Below are 23,697 nucleotides of genomic sequence, written 5' to 3'. Positions count from 1 at the left end.
GCAACCCGTCGCGGGGCCGTCCCCGAACCCACTAACTATGGCTCGGAAGCCGAAGTCCACAAAGTCCACCAAGGAAGCTGAGCAGAAGGATCGTCGTGAATTCCAGCCCAGCCTGAGACTCACAGTGATCCTGTCTCACAAAACCAGGGAACAGCCAGGTGCGGGGTCGCACGGCTTTAATTCCAGTCTCCGGAAACAGAGGCCGGGGATCTCTGAATTCCAGGCCAGAATTTGTACAGTGAGCCTCCGTCTAACCAACCCAACAAAAAAAAAGGGTTAAAATGATAAGGCGTTTTAAAATTGTACTTCGATCATAAATAACAAGACAGACGTAACCTGTTCAATAAATATAAATGAGGTAATGGTTAAAAAAAAGTGTTTTAATGGAAAAGTCTTCCTCTTTTTACAACTTTGAACACTCATTACTGAAGCCCACGTCTGGAAACTGGTACAACAGAAAAGGAAGACACCTCTTTCCTGGGCCAGGCCTGCGTCTGCCCAGTGCCTCTGTGGCCACCTCCCATCTCCCACTGTGCTATATGCTAACTCTGCAGAGATATCCATCCGACCATGGCCCTGACACGTGCAGCTTCTGCTAAGCCGCAGGTAGTGGTCAGCACATCTGAAAACCTCAGTCATCAGTGGTCAAGTGTTTGAACGGATGTTAGGAAACAGGAGAAAGAATGAGCAGCGATTTCCAAATCTCCCTTTGCATCTTTTCTGGCCTTCAGTAGGAGTCAACATAGAAAACAAAACACAGTCAACCACGCCTGCACAATGAGTTCATTTCCGCCTAGGATTTTCCAAACATTCATGTTACAGAAGAAAAGCTATAATACAGGCAATGAAAAAGACTGGCATCACCTTCCCCCCACAAAATTACATAAAAATGAACAAAACATTAAATAAACATTATTAATCATTAAATATATTAACACCAAAATCAGGTATAAATTAGGAAATAAATGTACAAACTATTTCACAAAGTGCTTTTAAAAATATATACACAACATTCAAGAAATTCTTAATGTAAGATTTCAGATTGAACTTTTGGGGTGATACATTTTTTTCAAGTGTCCTTTTCTTTCAAAAAGTATTAACACACACACTAATACAGCACTTAACATACATACACGCACATACATACAAACACATACATACACACTAATACAGAACTTTAACATACACACATATATATACACACACATACACACACGCACGCGCACAAACACACACACATGTATGCATACATAAAAGGCATATTCCCAGATTGACAAGGAATAAAAACCATTTTCACAGTTACTTAAAATGTTTCGACATTTTCAATGAGATGTTTTAGCCCCCAATTGAGCTTGCAGACTAATCTTATAAAAACTGACAGAAAGGAAAGTAGCTAAAGAGATGACGAGACTTTAAAATGAAGTTGCTAATACTTCTGTCATGTAGCGATCAGAAACTTGTTTCTGTAAAGTTAAAACCGTCATGTAGTCAGCCCTTGTTGTGTGTTTCCTAAACCCCGTGCCTATGAGACATATGCCCATGGCTGTTGACATCAGTCTCACAGGAGAAGAACGTCCTAGAGGAAGACCGTAGCCAACACAGACAAGTCCTTTAACCCAGCCCTTGACTCTTCTGTATGTAAAATGGAGCTTGAAATTGTTTTTTCCAGCAAGATTAATTCAAGCCCACAAAAGTGCCTTTCCCACTGAGCTACAGGTAAGTTTTATATTCTAAAACTATCAACTGAAGACATTCGGGCGTGGTGGTACGCGCCTGTGGTCTCGGTACTTGAGAGTGAGGATCAGTAAGTTCAGCCTCAGCTATGTAGCGAATTTGAGGCCAGTCTGGGCTACATGTAAGAGACAAATAAAGCAGAAGCATCATGGTGGCTAGGCCTGATGCACCAAGCCCTGTAGCCTTGGAGATGGTTTTATATGTTCTTCGTTGTTCTTAGCACTTATCTTGAAGGTTCTTCTTTCCCTCTCACAGTGATATTGTTATTACCCAAACGAACGCTGAGAAATGTACATGCTATATTATATGTGGTGTTTTCCTTTGACAGAACCTTTTCAAAAAAAGCTGTCTCATGTTTTCACAGAATTAAAATGAGATTAAACATTCTAGGGATGTAAGAAAAAAAAAATCACTGTTTTCACTGCGTAAGACTTGTCCTTTTCATTCAAAAGAACATAATAAAAGTTATTTGGATTCATTAAAAATGCAGTGTGGGTTTCAGACTTCCCTAAACGCAAAGGAACATCTGCTTGGCAATCTGAACTCAGGGGTCCTGAAGAAGTAATATAAACACTTGCCAACTGCTTGTAAAATTAAACACGAGTACTTTAAATTCTCTTTAAATTTAGGTTTGGGCACACTCAAATCCTAGAGATGACGCCAAATAAACAAGGGCCAAACCCACACCTCGAACAAGCAGCCGGAGACTTGCTCTTCAGACTGCCCTCCCAGGGAAGGCTCCCCTCATGATGCCCTCGCACTGACGGGCACAGTCACTGATCCCTCTTCACTGTCTACTACAAAGACGTACTCTGGGATCATGGAAGCTGGAGAGACACAGGCAACTGGTAAGTCCTGGAAAGGACAGCTCATGGTCTTTGCACACGAAGCACATTTATCTTGTTATAGTGACACGACCCAAGACACAGAAGGTGTTCCCAAGCCCGTCTTAGGCACAGAGGAGATGGCCACCCAGCGTTGTATGTATGTCAATCTATAAGCCGCCAGTTGAAGAAGAAACATTTACAGTCCACTTTGCAACAATGGTATGAGTGGGGGCAGACTGAGTCTCACGGCAACATGGACCATGATGTCCCTTAGACATTGTGTCATCACTGGGCACAGAACATGTGATGACATGGTGACCCCCAAAGCTAGCTAAACACCAGGGAGGGGGTGGGGGACACAAACAGGACAACCTCCCCATCGTACCGATATACAATACTTTACACAGCACCAGACATGTCACGCCAGCACAGCCAGTGGTGCGCACGGCATCACATCCAGCACAAAATGAGCCTGCCTGTCACACAGACATGGCTCTGGGCAGACAGAGGGTGACCAACATGTTGTTACTCATCAGGAGTGCCACCAGCTTGTCCAGAACATACTACTATGAAGGGTCCAAAGACAATGCTTGTCCTTTATTGCTGGTAATTCCCATACTGGCCCTAAAAGAGAACAAGACATAGATTATACCTCTGTAGTCCTGAGTGACAGGGTATGCACACCCAAATGACAGGAAGCTTCCTCCAACAGCCAGAACCCTGGGGAGCCTCCAAAATCCACAAAGTGAGAGGTAACACTTCTGCAATCCAGATGTATCATCCTTCAGCCTAACGGTCACTCTTCAACCTTACACAATTGTTTCCTTGACTGGTTTGTTTTAATCAGCTTTCCTCACAGGCAATGTGCCCTCACTGGGCTCTCTGAAGGTAGGGCCTGGCCATATGCCTAACCAGACATCATGATGGCCCTCCGGGAAAGGAGTTCCCTGTGCTCCAATGTGGCAGCAGAGCTGCTGTTAACACCGATGACCTGTCAAGAGTCAGTCAACACAAAATCTGAAGGAGACAGAACTGGAGCTTGAATCCATACTGACTGCAGGGCCGGGAAACAACAGAGCCCTGCACACAGAGGGAGCCTCCTGTAGGACGTCTGTCCTTACGGGCACAGGTATTCAACCCCAGCTTCTTCCCCCCACAGCTAGCTAAGGAGCCTATGCAGAGCAGGCCTTGAATACAATCCTCAGGGCAGGCAGACTCAGCACAGAGTAAAGTCTGAGCCAGCGCCTCTCAAGCTAGCTATATCATCCTGTAGGGGACAAAGGACAGAGCCCAGAGCTGCTTCTGACCCTCAGAGCTGGGAAGTAGGCTGGGGGAATGACCTGCATCTCCAGGTAGAAGCTAAGGGCAGTAGAAAGCACATACAGCACACACAACACCTTGGCTGCCTGCGCTTGACTAGGTCACAGGCCAGCTGACTTGGTTGGGACCTTGAGGTGCACAGCTAGGGCTCCTACAGTGAAGGTCTTAATTGGATGCGTGTCCCTGAGATGTCACTGCTGTCTCTCCTCTAGAGGAAAATGTCATCACCTCCAGTTCAGTCTACAATTAAGTTAGCATGCCTCTCCTGTTGATCTGCAAATTCAAGAGATGCTCTTTCCTGGCCTCTGGGAAAAGAGGTGTCTGTGTCATTAAGACCATCTGAGCAACTCTAACCCCACAGTGGCTGCACACTTCTGCTTTACTGGAGGCCAACTAGTCCCACCTGTTGTTGTTCCTCAGGACAATAAGAGAAATCCTTGCCAGACCTCACTTGACACTCAGCAGATAGCGCTTCCTGAAATACCCAGAAAGCTTGCCTGCTCATAGCCATAAGGCCGCTGCTGCTGGGCAGAAGGTCCTGTCTGCGACGCTCTGTAACTTCCATACTGTTGACCTTGTCCTTGCTGGTAGCTTGAGTACTGGGAGGGGGCTCCCTGGGCAGGGCCTGCAAAGACAACAGAGGCCATGAGACCAACCATGACCAGCTCTCCATGCCTGTGAACATCCAGGCACCAGGTAACTATCCTTTGGTGGGTAAAGCCTGTACTACGATAGTGTCACAACCCAGCCTGCCATCTGTGAGAGTCCTGTGGGGACTCGGGACTGTGCCCTCACAGATATTGAGCACCAAGGGCCTGTCCCCAACATATTAGGTCTTCCACCTTGCAGACATGGGTGAAGGGCTGCTCCAGAACCACCTGAGGTCAGTTATAGTGGATCCAATAAAGCAGAACCTTAAATGCCAACAGGAACAGGGAAATTCTCAGGCAGAAGAGAAATGTCAGGCTTCCTGTGATGACTAAGTTGAAGGCTCAGGAGAGGATTGCTAAAGCGCCCACATCTGTTTAGTTGATATTATATTTGTGTGTGTGTGTAAAATACAGGTCACCACAGATAGCAGTACTCTCTCTGCCACAGAGCCACGGTCCAGCTCCCTGGTGAAACCCAGGCTGACTTTCAATGCCACAGGGCTGTGGCCTGAAAGCTACTGCCCAATGCTGTTTTTCTGTTCTTTCTGCACATATATCTGCACGTCATCCGCATCAAGCAGAGGCCAGAAGAAGGAGTCTGATCTCCACCGGGACTGGAGATACAGTCAGCTGGAATCTACTTCGTGGATGCAAAGAACCAAACCCAGCTCCTCCCCAAAAGAATTACCTGCTGATAATAGTGGAGCCATCTCTCCAGGCCCCCTCAACACAATCCCAAACCTCTCCAGAGGTCAACAGCCATGCCAACAGCTAACTCAGCATGTGTCCGAATGGTACCATCACGGTGTATGCAGCCTTCTGTGAGAAGGCAGGCATCCCTCTTACCGTAGCCCTGCTGTTGCCCTGGGTAGCTCTGTTGGTTGGGATATTGTTGCTGGGAGTAGGTCTGCTGCTGTGCTGTGCCCTGCTGGTACCCAGCCTGCTGCTGACTGTACTGGGAGTTTCCTGCAGAAAGAAGGGGCATAGTCTTATTTCTGAGTAGTGCAGAAGGCTCCCTGTCACCCACAGGACAAGTGAGTAACCATGGAATCCTCTCACCATGTCTCCGGAGACAGTATGTTCCCACGATGGCTCAAATATCATATGGTGGTTTTTTTTTTTTTTTTTTTTTTTTAAATCTTACTATTTTATAAAATACAAATGAAAAAGCCAGATAATACAAAATGGGTGATGTAGCTGCTCAGAGAAAGGCTAATGGCAGTCCTGTGCACTGAATGTCGGTCATGTTCCACTCCACACAGCTGATCGTTAGTTGTCAAGCTTGCTGGATTCAAAACCACACAACCCAGTCTGTCTGTGAAGGTGTTTCTTGAAATATCTAAACCAGGACTGGAGAGATGGCTCAGTGGTTAAGAGCACTGACTTCTCTTCCAGAGGTCCTGAGTTCAATTCCCAGCAACGACATGGTGGCTCACAACTATCTGTAATGGGACCCAATGCACTCTTCTTGTGTGTGTCTGAAGACAGTATTCTCATATACATCAAATAAATAAATAAATCTTAAAAAAAAAGAAAAAAAGAAAGAAAGAAAGAAAGAAAAAAAGGCCTAACCAAACGTAGGTGGCACCAAGTTTTGGTCTGGGGTCCCCAAATGAATAAAGAGGAGAAAGGAGCTGAGCCCAGCATTTGTCCCTCTCTACTTACCACCTGCAGACATAACAGCTGTCTGAGGCTCATAAGCCTAAGTAAACTCTTCCCTAAGTTTCTTTTGTCAGGTGTTTTCCCAGCAACAAGAAAAGGAAAATACAGCCCCCAAAGTTATCTTTACTTCCTAAGACATAAATAGGACCTTAATCAGAAACAAGATCTTCTGTGGATGCCAAGAATGAGGGTCTGTGGGAAGCTAGAGAAATCTGAGCAGATACACAGAGGCCACAAGACAATGCAGGTCGAGTCCGGAACATGGCTCTCCAAGCCAAGAGAGAGCCAGACTGACAGCAGCCAGCAGATGCTGGAGAGGTCTGGAGCAGACCTGCCCTGAGCCGGCAGAAGGTAGCTCTGCAGACACCTTGACAAAGGTCTCAGGCCTCCAGATCTAGGAGAGGGCAAAGGTCTGATGTTCCAAGCTGCCCAACTGGTATTCCATCACTACAGCCCCGAGGGGCTGCATCTCAAAGAGCAGGCCACAGTGGAGGCTGGAGAGGAGTGCCCTGCCCACTGTATGTTTGGTTTTGAAAGAATAAAATGTGAGTGTAGCTGCCGAGAATCAAGTCTGAAGGGCTCAGTGAGACCAAGCAGGCAGAGTCAAACTTGTGGGCTGCATCAGTACATGACAGTGTCACACACTGTCACATGCATCAGTACATGACAGTGTCACACACTGTCACATGCATCAGTACATGGCAGTGTCACATACTGTCACATGCATCAGTACATGACAGTGCCACACACTGTCACATGCATCAGTACATGACAGCGTCACAGACACAGACACTGACCTCCATGTGAAGTTATTCTAAGAGAGACTACAGGTCAATTTTTAAACATTTCACTAGGCAGTGGTGGCGCATGCCTTTAATCCAGGACTTGGGAGGCAGAGGCAGGCAGATCTCTGAGTTCAAGGCCAGCCTTGTCTACAGATCAAGTTCCAGGACAGCCAGAGCTACACAGAGAAACCTGGTGTGGAGAAAACCAAAAAACAACAAAAAAATCCAGGAGAGATGGCTCAGAGGTTTAAGAGCCAAATTTGGCTCCCAGAGTCCATTAAATGGTCCAAAACCACCTATAACTCCAGCTCCAGGGGATCCAACACCCTCTTTTGGTCTCTAAGGATAGCCCCAGTGAGGGTGCACAAGTGAACACGCCTACACACACTCATTTTAAAAAATAATATATACTATGCATGTATGCATGTATGCGTGTACACATGGATGGATGCTTGCATGCATGCTAAGTCCTATCGAGCCCGTGACTCTCTACACGCTCAGGGACTGTGTATCTCCTCTTACTTCCACATTCTATGGCATCTCATTGGTGATGCCCACGCCTGTCATCGAGGAAGGGCACATCCACACCACAGAGATGGGCAAATGCTACGAAGCAAGGCTTTCTGCTCAGAGCCTCACAGCAACAGCATACAGCTGTCCCTCTCTGCCTCATTCCCACAGCACCACGAAAGTCTCCATGCTGGGGCCGCAAACTCCTCACAAAAGCAGCAATTCTACGAGTTTGTGGGCTGTTAAGCTGGAAGAACGAGCATGTCCGTCTCTCAGCAGCAAACTCCCCAACATGGTCAAACCCTGCCCTGTTTCCCAAATGGACAAGGCAAGCGAAGCCACAAAGCACAGCCCGGCAAATGCAGCTTCGCAGACCTGAGACCCGCTGGAGGCCAGCACTGCTAGCTCCAGGAGTGTAGCATCCGAATTACTATGCCTGTGCTGCGTCTGTACGCTGGGACGGGACCCGTGCCCCACCATGCTGCTTACCCCCCTCATAGTAGTGCTGTGTGGGATCCTCAAATGAGCGGTCGTAGCTCTGCTCTGTGTAGGACGACTGCTGATAGGCGTAGTCTCCGTGGCCTGCAAGGAAACAGGCAGCCTACTGTCAATGGAGGTGCCTCTGTGCCTTGGTCCTGGGGGACAACGGGGCTCTGCAGCAGTGAGATCGGGCCAGGGAATGAGGCAGAACTGGCTGAGTCTACCTCTCAAGCCTCTCCAAGCCCCTCTGTTCTCTTGTTCTCCCCCCCCCCCCCACCAGATCAAGCCCTCTCGACAACGCCAGCTGCTCTGTCTGTCCTTACACAGCTCCTGGGGCTTTCTGGGTAGCAGTGCTGTATCCATGAAAAGGACTTTGGATCATGTCACCAGCTCACACCAGGAATCATGGCTCGGTACAAGACTTGTCTCTGCCACCTACCCTGCTCTTATCCCCAATCCCAGACATGTCGCCTATCTCATGCTATGACTGACACCAGGGCCCTGGCCAGAGCTCCCCAGGGACCTCCATCTTTATTTCTCAAAATCTATACTTAAAACGAGTATTTATCGAGACAGGGTCACCTAATGTAGCCCAGGCTGGCTTCGAATTCGTAATCTTCCTGCTTTATTCACCTGAGACCTGGGATTCTAGGCCTGGGCTACCATACTCAATATTAAGATCACTTTATATGTCGCTTCCACAAATTCACTTAAAGGTAACTGAAGGTGACGATCCTTTACAGAAGTGAGAGCAGGAGGCTAGAAGTTGGAACCCACCATATTACATACAACTGTCAGCGGTGGGTGGCTCCACCCAGCTCAGACTGCTACTACCTTCTGGGAAAGGGAGGCAGAGAAAACCCATAGAGGTGGTTGGAATCCCATGACGATGCTCTTCTTGGCAGAGACCAGCCTCAGTTCCTACCCCAGTGTGCTTAAGCGGAAGGGACTCAGGATGCTTCCTGGCAGGACACAGAGCTCTGGATATGAAGAGCAGACCAGCCAGGAGCTGCCAGCAGCAGCCTTACCGTCTGGGTAGTACTGCTGACTCATGGCTTCTGCCGAGCCCTGGCCGTGGCTGTACTGTTCGCTGTAGTACTCCTCCTGGCCCAGGTACTGCTGGGAAGAGCCTGTAGGGATGTGACCAGACACTCAAGACCAGCAGCGGGTGAGATGCTCACACCTGGTTTGGCAGCAAAGCCACGCTAAGAAGCCTTGCCCATGGGAGAAACACACCCAGGACCATTCAACCGCCAATCCTCCTTCTCCTCTTAATCCAAATACTCTGGAACCAGAACCACCACCACCTGTGTCCCTAGACCCAAATGTCTGCTCCCGGGGCTAGCTGAGGCTCACTTGGTCCCCATGGCACCTGTAGGTCCAGCATCCTTGCTTGTGTCCTGGAGCAAACCTTATGACTCCCACCTGGAGAGACAGTACTGACCTCTCACCGAGGTCTGAAGCAGGCCTCAGACTTACCTTGCTGGGAGGGTCGGTAGGGCGCCATGGGCCGCTGCCCCATCATGCTGCCTCCTTGGCCACCTTGGCCCATCATGGCAATGGGTGCCTGGCCCTGGTAATGCTGGCTTCCACCCTGTGCTGAGTTGTAGTGGGATGTGGCTGCCTGCTGGTGCATCATGGAGACTATAAAAGAACAGAGACCACAAAATAAAGCCAAGAAAGCTCTAGGGTAGAGCTCCTTTCCCTGCAAACCCAACCTCCCTTCGATAACTGGTACCTTTGGTTCCAAGTTGTACCTCTAACAGTGTGAGCTGCATCCATGCCTTGGGACAAGGTTGGACCTTAGCTGTTAGGACTAACATTTGGCTATTTTAGGAAAGAGCCACTGGGCAAGATGAAGCAGGCCCCCAGGGCAAGCAGAAAGAAGCCCCCACACACAGCTCCTTGTAAAATCCTGTCCTTCCTTGTCCCCAGGGCTTGTCCTGAAGGTGACACAGTTCTCTCCACTTCTTGAGTAGCAGCCCTACAGCTCTGTAGACTGTACCTGCCTGCCTGCTGGCCCATCTACACACTGCTCAGAAGCCACTGGAACAGCACCACCCAACAGAAACCAAATAAGAGCCACTTGTTTTCAAATTGGTAGAAAGCCAAGTAGAGTCTGTCTGTCACTCTAGCTATTCAAAAAATAGAGAGAAGAAGATCCCAAGTTCAAGGCTTCCATGGACCACAGAGTATGTTTAAGGCCAGCCACGGCAATTTAGTGAGTGGGTGCAGCTCACTAGTGGAGAGCCCTTGCCTTGCATGTATGAAGCCCTGTGTTTAGTCCCTAGCACCGAAGAAAAGGAAGAAACAAAGAAAGGAAGAAAGAAAAGCTTCTAGTATCCATGATGAAAAAAAGAAAACAGGAGAAATAGTCAAGGAAACACTGTACTTGCAAAGTAAACCTGCAGTGTTGTGACATAGGAAACATTAAGAAAATATTCCATCTTACTTTACAACATTCCTCTGAGACCTATGTCTCTGATACTCAGGACTATCTGGCTTGGGACCTACCATGTCCCAGGTACTCCATGATCCTCTGCATGGCTATATCTATGCTCAGCATCCATGGTAAACCTGGGGCCCTGCTTGGCAGAAAGCCTGGACCTCCAGCTTCAGGACCTGTGACCTCCATTTTATCTTTTCTACTTCCAGTCTTTGCCAGGGTCCCTCACCTGAGACCAGTGTTCTTCTTTCAAATCCCTCAGCCAATGGCTCCCTTCCCTTGGAATTGTTGAGGCCTCTGAGCAACCACTCAGGGCTCAATCACTGTCCACCAACCCAGCCCTATGGAAATGCCTTAGGAAGAGCCAGCACTCACCAGGAGGGCTGCCCCTTAGGGGCCAGGTGTAGGGACAGTACCTGGGTTGGACTGCATGTTGATGTTGGTCCGAGACACATAGTTGCTGATGGCACCTTGCCCTTGCATGGGGACACTCTGTGAGGTAGGTCCCGAGTGGCTGTACCCAGGCCCAGTACCATGACCACTGCCTGACATACTCATGGAGGTTGTGGGCAGTGTGCTCTGGGCCGTCTGCTGCATGGACACGTGGTTTGGCCCTGCCAGGAAGAATAGGAGAGGGAGTGTCAGGCACAGGAGGCCAGGTTTCTACCTCAAGGTAAAGACATCTAAGTTCCCTTCAGATGGCTCTGAAGAGGAAGGTTAACCCCAGGTCAGTAACATTTAGAATAGGGTGAGTGATTACTGACACACACACACACACACACACACACACACACACACACACACACACAACCACGTGTCACTGTTCCCTACTTGGTATTAGGAGATTTTATTTTGCAGCATGAACAGCAGCAACACCACACCTTTATTCTTAAGGCACGCAGAAGCACATGACATTAAAAGCCACAGGACAGAGTCAAGTGGCCCTGGGCACCTGGAGTCAGCTTCATGTTGTCTGCATGGTTTAGAGGAGTACCTGCAGCCAGGACAGTGGGAGAGAGGTGGGCGCAGGACAGGAGGGAAGGCACTGTGCCCAGCCCTGCTGGGCGTAGGCTGCCACTATAGCCTGCTATCTATAGCTACCTTGGTGACATCACTGCAGCAAACCTGCTCACCGTTACCGATCTGGCCCTGCATGAGGGAGGCAGGGGGCAGGCCTGTGCTGACGGTATCACTGAGGCTGCCCTGGGGGTGCAGGCCCTGACTGGAACCAGTCTGACTCAGTGCTCCGGGGCCAAGGTTCATGTTCTGTGTTGGAGGCTGTAGAAGACAGAGAGGTTAGAGCAAGAGAGAATTAGCTCAGAGAATAAGGACCAACCAAGAGCCACTCGGGTGACTCAGTGACCCATGGGAATTGCACAGCCATTGGTCTGATGCTGCAAGCCTACAGACTCAGCAGATAAGGAGGCAGGAAGATGGCAAGTTCAAGGCTTGCCGGGCTACAGAGTGAGTTCAAGTTCAGCCTGGGCAAAACAGTTAGACCTGGAGAATTAAAACTTGTATTTATGTAAGAAGAGGCCCGAGGACATAGCTTCATACGCACAAAGCTCCAGGTTCAACCCTAGTACTGCAAAGAAATGAAAAGGGGGCGTCTCCAGCAGGAGCAACGCCACAGAGGACCAAGGTGATGGCACCTGTAACCTTCCACTTTCCAAGGGACCCACGTACTAGGGGTGAATCGTTTCCTGGTAACACGCCTGCCCGGCACCTGCAGTCAGCCTTGGTCATCATGTGGTGGCTCCTTCTCTTGGCCATGTTACCTCACTTGGCCACAGGCACAGGATCCGACATTGCAGTTAAAGTTTAATTTGGGGAAAATGCATTTACAGAAAATCAAACAGTCAGTAAGATATTTATAGCGATATCTGGGATGTGGCTGCACTGGGGATTTCCCCTTTTAACTTTCTATTTTTTTTTTTTAAGATTTATTTATATATATATGAGAACACTGTAACTATCTTCAGACACACCAGAAGAGGGCATCGGATCCCATTACAGATGGTTGTGAGCCACCTTGTGGTTGCTGGGAATTGAACTCAGGACCTCTGGAAGAGCAGTCAGTGCTCTTAACTGCTGAGCCACCTCTCTAGCCCCCTCTTTTTTTAAAGACAGGATTCATAATGTGTAGCTTTAGCTAGCTTGGTACTTGATACATGGCCCAGTCTGGCTTCAAACTGACAGCAATCCTCCTGTGTCAGCTTCCCAAGTGCTAGGATTAAAGGAGTACACCTAGAAAGCCTTGCTAAGTCCCAGTTCCTCCTGTCCACCATAGCCATTTACCACCTCTCCCAGAACCCCTAATTTCTGATGCCTCATAGCTCTGGGCTGCTGTTGGTTGCCTGTCTACTTGAGGTGACACACGCTGAACTGGTTGCGGTACTTACCGCGGGAAGCAGAGACTGCATGTTCTGGTTGGAGTCTGCTATGGTGGCCAGGTAGACCAGGTTCCGGTGCAGGATCTGCTGGTACCTGTGGAGAAGTGTACAGGTGAAGCTGCCACATCCAACGCAGAGCCAAATCGAACCAAGTCAGCCTCAACCTCAAGCCTGGCAGGACAGGGATACTGACAGCCAGGCCAGGTTGGCAGCTGGCTGATCTCCACAGTCCAGCAAGGGGTAGGCAGGGGACAGGTCCAGGCAAGTCCTAAGCAGGCTCCTGTTGCATGACTGAACCCTGGAAAGACCCTGAGGTGTGAGCCAAGAGGAAGTTGGTACTAGGTCGGTGGGAGAGGAGATCATGGCAGGGCAACAGGGAACAGAGCCAGATGTAAGGCTGACTCCATCCTGAAGAGCCCTGGAAGGAAACAGAAAGAGCCCAAGGGACTGAGGCTCCTCACCCACTTCACCCACATAGCACACTAGGCAAGGTCTCACTTCTCTCAGACCAGCTGCACAAGGTGAGGACCCAGGAGACGCAAGGTCCTTTGTGAAGGTGAGAGAGAGGTCTGAGGTACTCCACCGGCCCAGAGGTACAAACTGTCTTCTGGTTGGGTCTATTACTGGCCCCCATCGGTGGAGGCTGTAGAAACAGCTCTCCATGTTCCCTTCTCGCTTTTCCCCAAGCCCTGGTAAGAAGGAGTCCCACTCCACTTGCCCTCTGGGGGCCACGTGTGACCTCCCTGCTCTGCACCAAGGAAGCCTTCCCAGCACATGGAGAAGGCAGTTGCAGAGACCGGGGCGGGTTGGGTCCTGGGCTGGCACGGTTACTCACTGGGTGCACTCAGCTGTCTTGCCCTTGCTCTGGTAGTCCAGGATGCACTGGATCAGGTGGTGGTTTTCATCCAGCATCTAAGGGAGAAGTAAGCAGGGGACATGCAAGGTCACACATGCAAGGTCACATAGCAGCTGGTTCACAACTGGGATGCCAAGACCCCTGGGAGTGTGCTAGGGCCACCCATTCCAGGTCCCGGCCCTACCTAAAATGCTCTACAGACCCTCAAATCACAACTCCACGAGAGGGCGGAGGCAGCTTATGTCCATCCCCACAGGCTCTCTTTAGTCTGGGCCAGTGAGAGAAGCCCAGGATATGTCATGGCCAGTAGAAGGTACTGCTGACACACAAGACTAGGCAAGACAATGAGAAGACTGACTACCAACCTGCAGATGGTCCTTTTTCATCTCCCTGAGCCCTGAGGACATGGAAGGAAGTGAGGCAGAGACCCAGGCTACACTCTGCAGAGGCTGGCACTGTTTTGAAACTGTCTTACACATCATATTGGGTCTGGATTAGAAAACAGCTTCACAGAGTTCACATGTATGAAAGGTCACGTATGAACATGCCAGAGATGAACCATGGACTTCCAGAAATGTGCAAGCCAGAGACTCTGTTCCAGGGGGAAGGAAGTTGGTCCTCACTCCAACAGGCACAGCCCACACTCATCGGCTGTAGAACTGTATGGAACTGGTCAGAAATGTAGATCCCAAGCCTGCACCGGCCCTGGTGGCTGGTACATGTGGCAGCGTTGGAAGGCACTGGGTTAAGCTTCCAAGGTGTCCTGGATGTGCTGATATGCTTGTTGGAGATTCTAGCACACTCTTCCCAAACTTGGTCATGTGAGGTCTGACCTCCACAGACACCAGGGCTGTTCTGGCACGCACTGGTACCAGTGACAAGTTACAGAGTGAAAGATCAGGGACACAGAGCGTGAAAATGCTTGTGAGTGAAAGGGGTCAAGCTTATGGACAGACACAGAACACAAGGGCCTTCTGGGGAATCTGAGAAAGGCAGAGGGAGAGATGGGAGGGGACAGAAGTATGGCAAGCCAGTGGGCTGAGGACAGGCAGCAGGCACAGCAATGAGCAACTTCTACCTAGAGTGACCAGTGTCCCTGGGGGAGGAAGCCTAGAACAACTGCTACTTCCTATGCCACACAGGGTCTGTACTCATATGCTCACAGCAGGTAGGCCCTTCCTCCACCTTCACAAAGACACATGCATGCCCTCTTCCTTTAGGCTGCCTGCTGCCCTTCCCTCTACTTTGAAGTGCGGGTCCCTTGACCTGCCCTCTGCCTGAGACCAGCTCCTGGATCCACACCGCAGTCTGTGGAACCTCAGGTGCAGCCTCTCCAGTCCTGATCCTTTGTAGGTCAAAGCACCTCCTCTCCACTGTTTTCCTTCCCACGGTGAGATGACAACACATTCTGGACTGAGTGCCCACCAGGGGGCGCTGCCATACAGAAGCTGCTTGTGATCAGTAAGAGTGATCTAAAGGCCAGGGAAGTTCTTTCTCCAGGGTCACTCACTCCCCCCACCCCCACCCCTCACCCTCATACAAGCAAGGCTCCCAGCACTCTCTTCTTCAACCCTTTACTCTCAAGGAGAGGTGCTCTCCAAGGACACTAAGTAAACCCCCTACAACATGTCCACGTTGTTGTGTAAGCGTTAGACACAACAGCCAAAGGTTAGATGCAGAGAGGCTGGTGACACTTTTTTGTGTGGCTTTACGGTATAGCCACACAAAAGGGCAGTGCTGATTCACAAAGGACCTAGCATTTGTAAGCACTGAACTGGTACCACGTTTTAGGATTTTTTTTTTTAAACTATGTGTGTATGTGTTTACTTGTGTGATGGTATGTGCATGATGTGTGCAGGTACCCACAGAGGCCAGAAGAGAGGGTCGGATTCCCTAGAGCTGCAGTTACAGGTGGTTGTGAGCTGCTCAGTGAGGGTGCAAGGAACTGAGCTTGGAGCCTCAGCAAGGGGAGAACACGCTCTGAGCCACATTTCCGGCCTATGCTTTCTTAAAACAACAAATGGGGTGCTGGCTTGCTTAGTTTAAAGACATTCATAGGAAAGACAGGACACATGACAAGAGCGCCAGACCCTCACAGATCTGCCTGCTGGCACCAGAATGTATAAACTTCCAAGGACCACAAGAACAGGACAAGTGCTGGCACTTGTGGAAAAACAAGTGGACAGGTAAGACCTGAACAGTGGTCGTCAAGGCTCAGGACAGGACTGTCCCCTACCAGACCCCGCTGGCAGGGATGGGGGAAGGGAGCTCCAGGAGTGTCTACAAGGAGACACCGTGCATCTGGAAGGCAGAGAGCACCTCACATTGAGGACTGCAATTCTGGCTGCCCTACAGGGACGATGGACCCTGTCCTAGTCTCAAGAGAGCTGATCCATGATGGCCAGCATCAGCCTATGGAGGAAGCCTGTCCTCTGCTGACACACTAAACACAGAGGCTGGGTATACAGTCCAGTGGTAGAGCATCTGCCTAACATTAGAGGGATCCAATCTGATCCCTCAAATGGCCAACACTTGGAGCAACCAAAATCATGAAGAAAACAACAACTCTGTAACCACAACACAACAATAAAGACAAGTTACTATATTAATGAAAGATAACAGAGCTATTCAAAATTAACATAGGGTTCTGGACAGTGTAGGCACATGCTTTTAATCCCAGCACTCGGACACAGAGAAAGGCAGATTTCTGTGAGTATAAGTCTAGCCTGGTCTACAGAGTTCCGAGACAGCCAGGGCTACACAGGGAAACCTTGTCACAAACAAACAAACAAACAAACAAACCACCACCAAAATAGGGCTAGAGAAATGGCTCAGTGGTTAAGAGCACTGACTGGTCCTGAGTTCAATTCCCAGCAACCACATGGTGGCTCACAACCATCTGTAATGGGATCTGATGCCCTCTTCTGGCATGCAGATAGAGTGCTCCACCACCACCCCTGGCCCTGTGCACACACACATACGTGCATGCATGCATGTGTGTGTGCACATATATGCATATATGTGTGTATATACATTTGTATATATACATGTGTACATATATACACATTTGTACATATGTGGGTGTGTGTATATACATATTCATACATATACACATATATAAATACATAAATAAATCTAAAAAAGTAGCTGGATATTGGTGGCTCATACAGCACTCAGGAGGCAGGAACAGGTGGATCTCTGAGTTGAGGCCAACCTGGCCTACAGAGTTAGTTCTAGCACAGCCAGGGCTACACAGAGAAATCCTGTCTCAAAAAACAGAACGCAACCAACAAATAAAGTCAACGCAGACCTCCAAACCTCTGCCATGGCAACCATGCACAGGCAAACTAATATATGGAATAAAAACTATAGGGAGCCCCTCCCCCAAAAAGCTCTTGGAAGTTAAACAAAACAAATGCCAGGTATGGCAGTGTGTGCCCGTTAACACCAATGCTCAGACAGAAAGAGTGTCAAAAGTTGAAGGCTAATCTGGCCTATGTTGTGGCATCTAGGCCAGTTGTAACTATACAGTTGAGACCTGGTTGAAAATCAAAATAGGAATGGAGAGATGACTTGACAGTTAAGAGGCAGTGCTGATCTTGCAGAGGACCCCAGTTCAATTCCTAGTACCCACTCAGAAAGCTCACAAGTGCCTAGAACCGAAGGATTACCTAGATTAGATTGGGGTGACAAGACCCATCATCCACTATGAGTGGTTCCAGTCCATGGGCTGAGGTCTGAGCACAAATGTCCATCTAACTTCCCTGTTTCCTGAGGTGAAAATCTTCCACCGTGGAGAAAAACTCTCTAAAGTCCAGGATGTGAAAGTGGAGGTGAGACACATGACAAAAACACTCCAATCTACAGGGATGTTCCTTAGGACAGGAAGTAAACAACTCAATACAGCTTCAGGAAGTCCCTGAAACTGACCAGATTCAACAGGCTTCAAAAGTATATAAGCAGTAAGGACTGCTAAGAAGACTCCCAGGCATGCCTACCCACCTGAAAAAGGCTCTCCAACCTGCTGAGCAGTCTGCAGCCTGTGCAGTGTACTGCAAGTTCCCAGCTTTGTGAGCTGTCACTCACGCTAGAGAGGCCTTTGGTGATGCAGCTGTCTTTGAGTCATTTCTAGGAGACGGATGCCTGACCTAAAAGCACACTCTTAGAGAGTGCTGAAGACCTACTGAACATTCACCCACTGCACAAGACGTGAATTAGTTGTGCAAGCTTCAAAGCAGTCCCGAAGTCACACAGAGGCTGTGCATATGGGAGGTACACACAGCTTCGTAGTCTCACCACATGCTTAACACATATGTCCAGTTTTCAAAGACTACACACACAGTAAAGCACATGACCACAGATACGGTATGTTTCCACCTTCCTGAGACAACATGGGTGTCATTTCTGGTTCTGTGCATCTCTAAATATTTAGAAGACTGAGTTAGCTCAGCACAGCACAGCACCCTGCCTCCGTAAGACTCTCTGAGCTGAAGAAAGATACACAGATGGCAGATGGCATTAAAACTCTGCATGATCAGATGAATCCAAACCGCATGGCACAAACTGCCCTCTTTACAAGATTCTGGGCTGGCCAGTTTTCTATCATTTTCTAGGGAGTCCTCAGTGCTCTTGCAAAATGGCACTGAGATGGTCTGGCCCATCCATACTGCCTGCTCGAGTGGCTTTAACTCAACATCTTCTTCACTCTAAAAGCAGGACACCGAGGCCCAGAAAGCACTTGTCAGGTAGAACTGATGGAAGACAATTTGAGCCCAAGAAGCCTGAGTAACCCTCTTTGCTCTCACAGTCCAGAGTGTAAATGTCATTTTTATTTCCTCAGATGATGGGATGAGAACTGTACTCAAGCTATGCAAATACACAGCTTGGGCTGACTAACTATCACTACGCCTAGGCCTGGAAGCTTTTAACCTCCATACAATCTAATCTTCCAAGTTGACTGATTCAATCTGCCTTCTCTCGGCTTTTGACTGAATTTTGCTTGGCCTCACACTCATTCCATGGCTTCCTAGAACACAGGCAGTATGTTCTGATCTTCTGGATCCTTCTCGTTCTCTGACTCATTTTATCTTCACCTGTGTCTGGCTTCTCTCTGCAACCTGTCTCTGTAAAACTGTCTCTCTCTCTCTCCCTCTCTCTCTCACACACAAACACCCTCCTTTTTTCCCTCTCTCACTAATCTTTTTTTTTTTTTTAAGATTTATTCTTTATTTTATGTATGCTGTCTTCAGACATACCAGAAGAGGACATCAGATCCCATTACAGATGGTTGTGAGCCACCATGTGGTTGTTGGGAATTGAACTCAGGACCTCTGGAAGGAAAATCAGTCAGTGCTCTTAACCGCTGAGCCATCTCTCCAGCCCCTACTCTTAAGTCGCCTCTCTTTCTTGTGCTGTTTTTGTGTGATCTGAATGTATCCTTTCCTCAACTCATTCTGTCAAATCTTCCTCTGATTTGTCACTTTGTTTGCCCCTCAATTAAACACAGCTTTCAAGCATGGCTGCTTCCTTCTAAAAGCTAACCTTACCTTCACTGTCAGGGACTGAAGGTGTGTACTACTACAAGTATGTCTACACTCCGGCCAGATCACACAGACCCACAAGTGTGTCTACACTCCGGCCAGATCACACAGACCCACAAGTGTGTCTACACTCCGGCCAGATCACACAGACCCACAAGTGTGTCTACACTCCGGCCAGATCACACAGACCCACAAGGTCTTTGGATATGGTCACTTGCTAGAGCAGCCATGCTACTAGAATAAAATTCCTCTGCACCAGAGGACCCCGTATGTACATGCTTACAACGAGGCACAATCTGAAAGGTCGCACAGAGTGGCCCTGACCACAGCCTGTTCTACACAGCATCCCACAGTTCCCCATCCCCACTACCTAGACCTTCGGGCCTTTCTGCCACAGACGAGGCTCTGAAGCCTGACTGCTTTTCTCCAGCTTCAGTTCAACACTCTTGATTGCCGGTGCTCACATCTACCCCTCACTGAACCTGCTGGACACAGTGTGTTCATCACCTGTAGCTTGGGGACTTCATGGAAATGGCCCTGGGCTCCACGCACAGAGATAGTGGTAAGTAAACCCACTGGCCCAGAAATCTAGGATGCCTAAGGCAGAACACAGTGTACCAAACAGTATAGGTGCTCTCTCCAAAGGCACACAAAGGATAGGGGTATAAAGGTGATGGACACTGAATCCTGTTCCAAGTTGATTCTCCCCTTGAGACTGGGGAACAGATATGGCCTTTGGCCAGAGATGCCTTCTTGGGAGTGCTTCCAGCCAGACCTCACTGAGCAGAGGGCACAGGCCTGCGCGTCTCTTTCTAAAGAACACCTGTCCCCGCTTCTCTCGGTCTGAGGAATGCAAGGCTCAGGCTGAGAACCATGCAGAGTGGTTTCTTGCCTGACAGAAAGCAAAGAGGCCAAAGCACTGTTCCCTCCCCAAGTTGGACTCCAGACTGAGGAATGAAAGAGTGTCATTCCTTCCCCATTCCAGAGACGGGAAGAGAGACCCTGTGCTCCCCTGGGGCGTGTTGTTGCTCACGAACAGCTACCCAAGAGCCATTACTCTTCCACTTTAACAGCAGACTGAGGCTCATCTCCACAAGGCTTTCATCACTATGGGGACAGCTCTACCAGTGCAAGCAGCCAAGCTGCCTTCCTAACTGGATTGGCTTTAGAAACCTGGAGACTGGAACCCATGTCCAAGGAGAAGGAACTGACTCCACAATCCTCTGACCTCAACCCGTACACTGTGGCACATGTACCCATCATGTACTTAAGAATTTAAAAAAAAAAAAAAAAAAAGCCAACAGAGACAAATAACTTTTATTGTGTAATTGTTGTATGAAACAGCAGGGGGCGTCCAGTGGGCCTTCTAATAGGCATGCAGCCATAGGAATCACTGTACTGTACCCTGGCTAGCTGCGTCAGAAGCACAGTGCTGGACACTGGTATACTATGGCCCTTAGCTAGTGGAGAGGAAGACAGAGTTGGTCCTTGGTCAGTGGTGTCTCTGAGGGCTCTAGCCAGCTGCAGCTCCACCTCAGGATCTCAGGCATATACATGTCTTCAGAAAAGCACACTTCTGATTACATCCTTCTCTCAGGTACCAGTGCTCTATCACAAAGTCACCTGTTCCAGGTCAGGCCAGCTCTCCAGACTTTCACTCTGGGTCCCCACTCCCCGCAGGACACATCTAGAACTATTCGTAGCTTGCTCAGATTTCCTGACCTAGCACCCTTGCTTCTATGGAAAGCCCCTAAACTTGGAAAGAAGGCCGTGTGCAAATGAATGCTACCATTATCCTTGTAAGAAGACGGAGGGAAACAGGCAAGGAGAGCCCAGAAGAGGAAAATAGAGATCTTATTGCAGACCAAAGGACACCAAAGGCTGTGGCAGCCACCAGTTGAGAAGTTGAGAAGGTATGAGGTCGCCTCCCCCGGAACTGCAGTATGAAAGGAAGGCAGCTAGCCGCTCTTCATAGCTCCAGAGTGAGTGAGTGAAGTCTGTTGCCTAATGTCACCTGGGTTGTGGCCAGTCAGGGAAGTTATGGGACACGAATACATCTGCTTAGGCAGTACCCGTGCTATAGATTCTATAGTATATAGGGTGCACCATGTAAGGCTAGGGACCAGCAAAGGCTACCTCAGTACATGTTAACTCATATGCCACCAACAATACCTCAAAGTCTACGATGGCCTTGAGACTGTCAAGAGAAGATTAAGGAGAGGGCATTCTGGGAAGGTTGAGCAGGAGCTCCAAGAACAAGCTGTTACTTCAATCCCTGGCTCTCCCCAGTGGTCTTGGCATGGGCTGGTTAGCACACTGTGTGTGTGTGTGTGTGTGTGTGTGTGTGTGTGTGTGTGTGTGTAGTTTAGGGTTTTGCATGCTAGACAAGCAAGCGTTTTACTACTAAGATACACCCCTAGCCCTTGGCTTCGATCCAGGTTTTGCTAATACAGCTTGAGCTGTCCTTGAACTTGTCCTGTAGCTCAGGCTGTTTCTTAAGCCTCCCATCTTGCCACACTTGTTTCAGAATGTGATTACAGCGGTACATCACCAGGCCAGGTCAGAGTACAGTATTAAGTATATGACACATCCCCTCAAGCCTTTTCAGTAAAGGATTCAGAGACAGGAAGCGGACTGCTGGGCCCTACCAGGTCAAGGGCCTTGACAGGCTAAACTGAAGACCCACTTCCAAAGATGCACAGGCTGAGTTTCTGCCCTGGACTGAGGTCAGCAAATGTCCCCTCTGTGTGATCTGATGTTTGGGGTAGTCCTCCAACAAACCTTTACCTGGAGGAATTGAGAATCTTGGATGAGCAAGTGTGACTACAAAATTCTGAATAAACGTGGAAGCCAAAGGTGGCTCTGGAAACAGTGACTGTTAAGATCCAGCAGCCAGAGTGCCTGGGTACTGTCTCGACTTCCAGTGTGTGGGGCATCTCACTCTCCACCAACCAAGGCTCCTAGCCTCTGGCCACAGCGGCAGCAGCCAGGAGGCATACGTCAGGGCTACTATTAGTTCTATCATGTAGCCTCTGCGGGCTCAGACTCCTTCACTAAGTCACTTCTGCAAAAAGTTAAATGTGGTAAGATCTATAAAACCTGTATTTCTGCTCTGCTCCAATAATCTCCCCTGCTCAAAGCTGACTAGGGCTTGCCCACTGTGATAACCATTGTATTCCTAAGGAGGACAGCAAGGGTGATCAGGGAAACAGGCAACAAGCGAGGGAAATCCTCCCCAAGCCTTTCAGGTCATGAAGAAGTAGAAAGGCCAGTGCCCTTGGAGACCTAACTGGATCAAGAAAATTCAAGAATTCTGTAGAAGGAACCAGAATTTTAAAAAGCCAGCGCATAAAAAAATGCTCAGAACCGCGAAGACAAAACAGTAAAACGCTAAAGTGTCCATGTCAAAACTTAAAGCTTCCTTTTGTTAAAGATGTCCACAAACCCACGCAAACACCTTCTCTGAGAAACTGGCCCAAACTAAAGGATGGGACCGAGAGAGACTGCAGGACAAACCTGGCGTCTGAAGCCAGGGTGCAGGAGGCGAGGCTCGCTGATACCCAGTGGCCCGAGCGGGGGCGGGGCTGCGCTAGCCTCAGGTCCACCGCGTGCAGCAAGCTCCGGACAGCGGTGCGGGCCCTGGGGATGGCACGCACACTTTGGATGCGTCCCTTTGTGCAGGGCACCGCAGTACCTCACGAGAGCGGCCAACTCGCCGCAGCGGCGCGCCTCCAGGCTGCCCGCGCCCCCTTCTCCACTCGCCAAGCAGCGCGCAAACGCGCGCGACCGTCGCTACCAGAGCTGTCAGCGGAGCGCGACGAGCCCCCGCCCCGGCTGGAGGGGCCGCGGGCCCTGGCGTCTCGCGCTGCCTCGTCTGCTGCCTGGGGCGCTCTCGGAAGACACCGCGCGACGAGCTCCGGGGTCCCCACCCCCTGGGGCCGCCGGGTCCCCACTGCCAGTGCCTCCGGCAAAGTTGGCGCAGGCTTTCCTGGGGGCGCGCGGAGCCGCCGTTAGGGCTCCGTGCAGCGGGCTGTGCCCCGGCTTTGTTCGTGCCCCGCGCCCACCCGCACTCTGCACCCCCTCAGCCCTGCCCACCTTCTGGATGGTCTGCTGAGTGACCTCCCCTTTGCCTCTCGGCCGCGCCGAAGCGAAGGCCACGGACATGGTGGCGGCGCGGACTCAGCCCGTGATCATTGGGGTTTATTCTCCGGCTGCGCCCCGCGGCCCGAGGTGCCCATTCTCCGCAGCGCGGGGGGCGGGGGCGCGGGGGGCGCGGTGCCGTGGGCTCGCCCGCCTGCCTGTCGCCAATGCGCGCTCGAGCCTCCCGCGTCCCGGCGCCTCACGCGACTGCCTCCCGGGACCAGATCCCGCGCGGAGCCCCTCTGCACCCGGCCTGCGCTCTGCGTCCAGCCGGTCGCCGCTACGCCGCCCCCTGTGCTGAGCTTCGGTGGTTCCGCCCGCCCTGCCCCGCCCCGCCGCGCCGCACGTCCCGCT

The 23,697-nt window shown here is 50.0% G+C and overlaps 1 protein-coding gene across 1 annotated transcript; it reads right to left on the bottom strand.

The window, feature by feature from the left end:
* Nucleotides 1–359: 359 nt before the first annotated feature.
* Ss18l1 (SS18L1 subunit of BAF chromatin remodeling complex) lies at nucleotides 360–23,642 on the bottom strand. The gene is made up of 11 exons (XM_034495682.2): nucleotides 23,299–23,642; nucleotides 13,643–13,719; nucleotides 12,817–12,901; nucleotides 11,548–11,692; nucleotides 10,831–11,028; nucleotides 9,448–9,612; nucleotides 8,997–9,098; nucleotides 7,978–8,070; nucleotides 5,378–5,497; nucleotides 4,379–4,506; nucleotides 360–3,185 (listed from the first exon to the last, which is right to left on the bottom strand). Exons 1-11 carry the CDS (start codon nucleotides 23,365–23,367, stop codon nucleotides 3,159–3,161), a joined length of 1,209 nt encoding a protein of 402 aa, XP_034351573.1. The 5' UTR covers nucleotides 23,368–23,642; the 3' UTR covers nucleotides 360–3,158.
* Nucleotides 23,643–23,697: the final 55 nt, after the last annotated feature.

This window comes from Arvicanthis niloticus, chromosome 2 (genome assembly GCF_011762505.2).
Source record: "Arvicanthis niloticus isolate mArvNil1 chromosome 2, mArvNil1.pat.X, whole genome shotgun sequence".
Taxonomy (NCBI): Eukaryota; Metazoa; Chordata; class Mammalia; order Rodentia; family Muridae; genus Arvicanthis; species Arvicanthis niloticus.
Note: the sequence above shows the minus strand (reverse complement) of the source record. Positions and strands in the feature narration are given on the sequence as shown.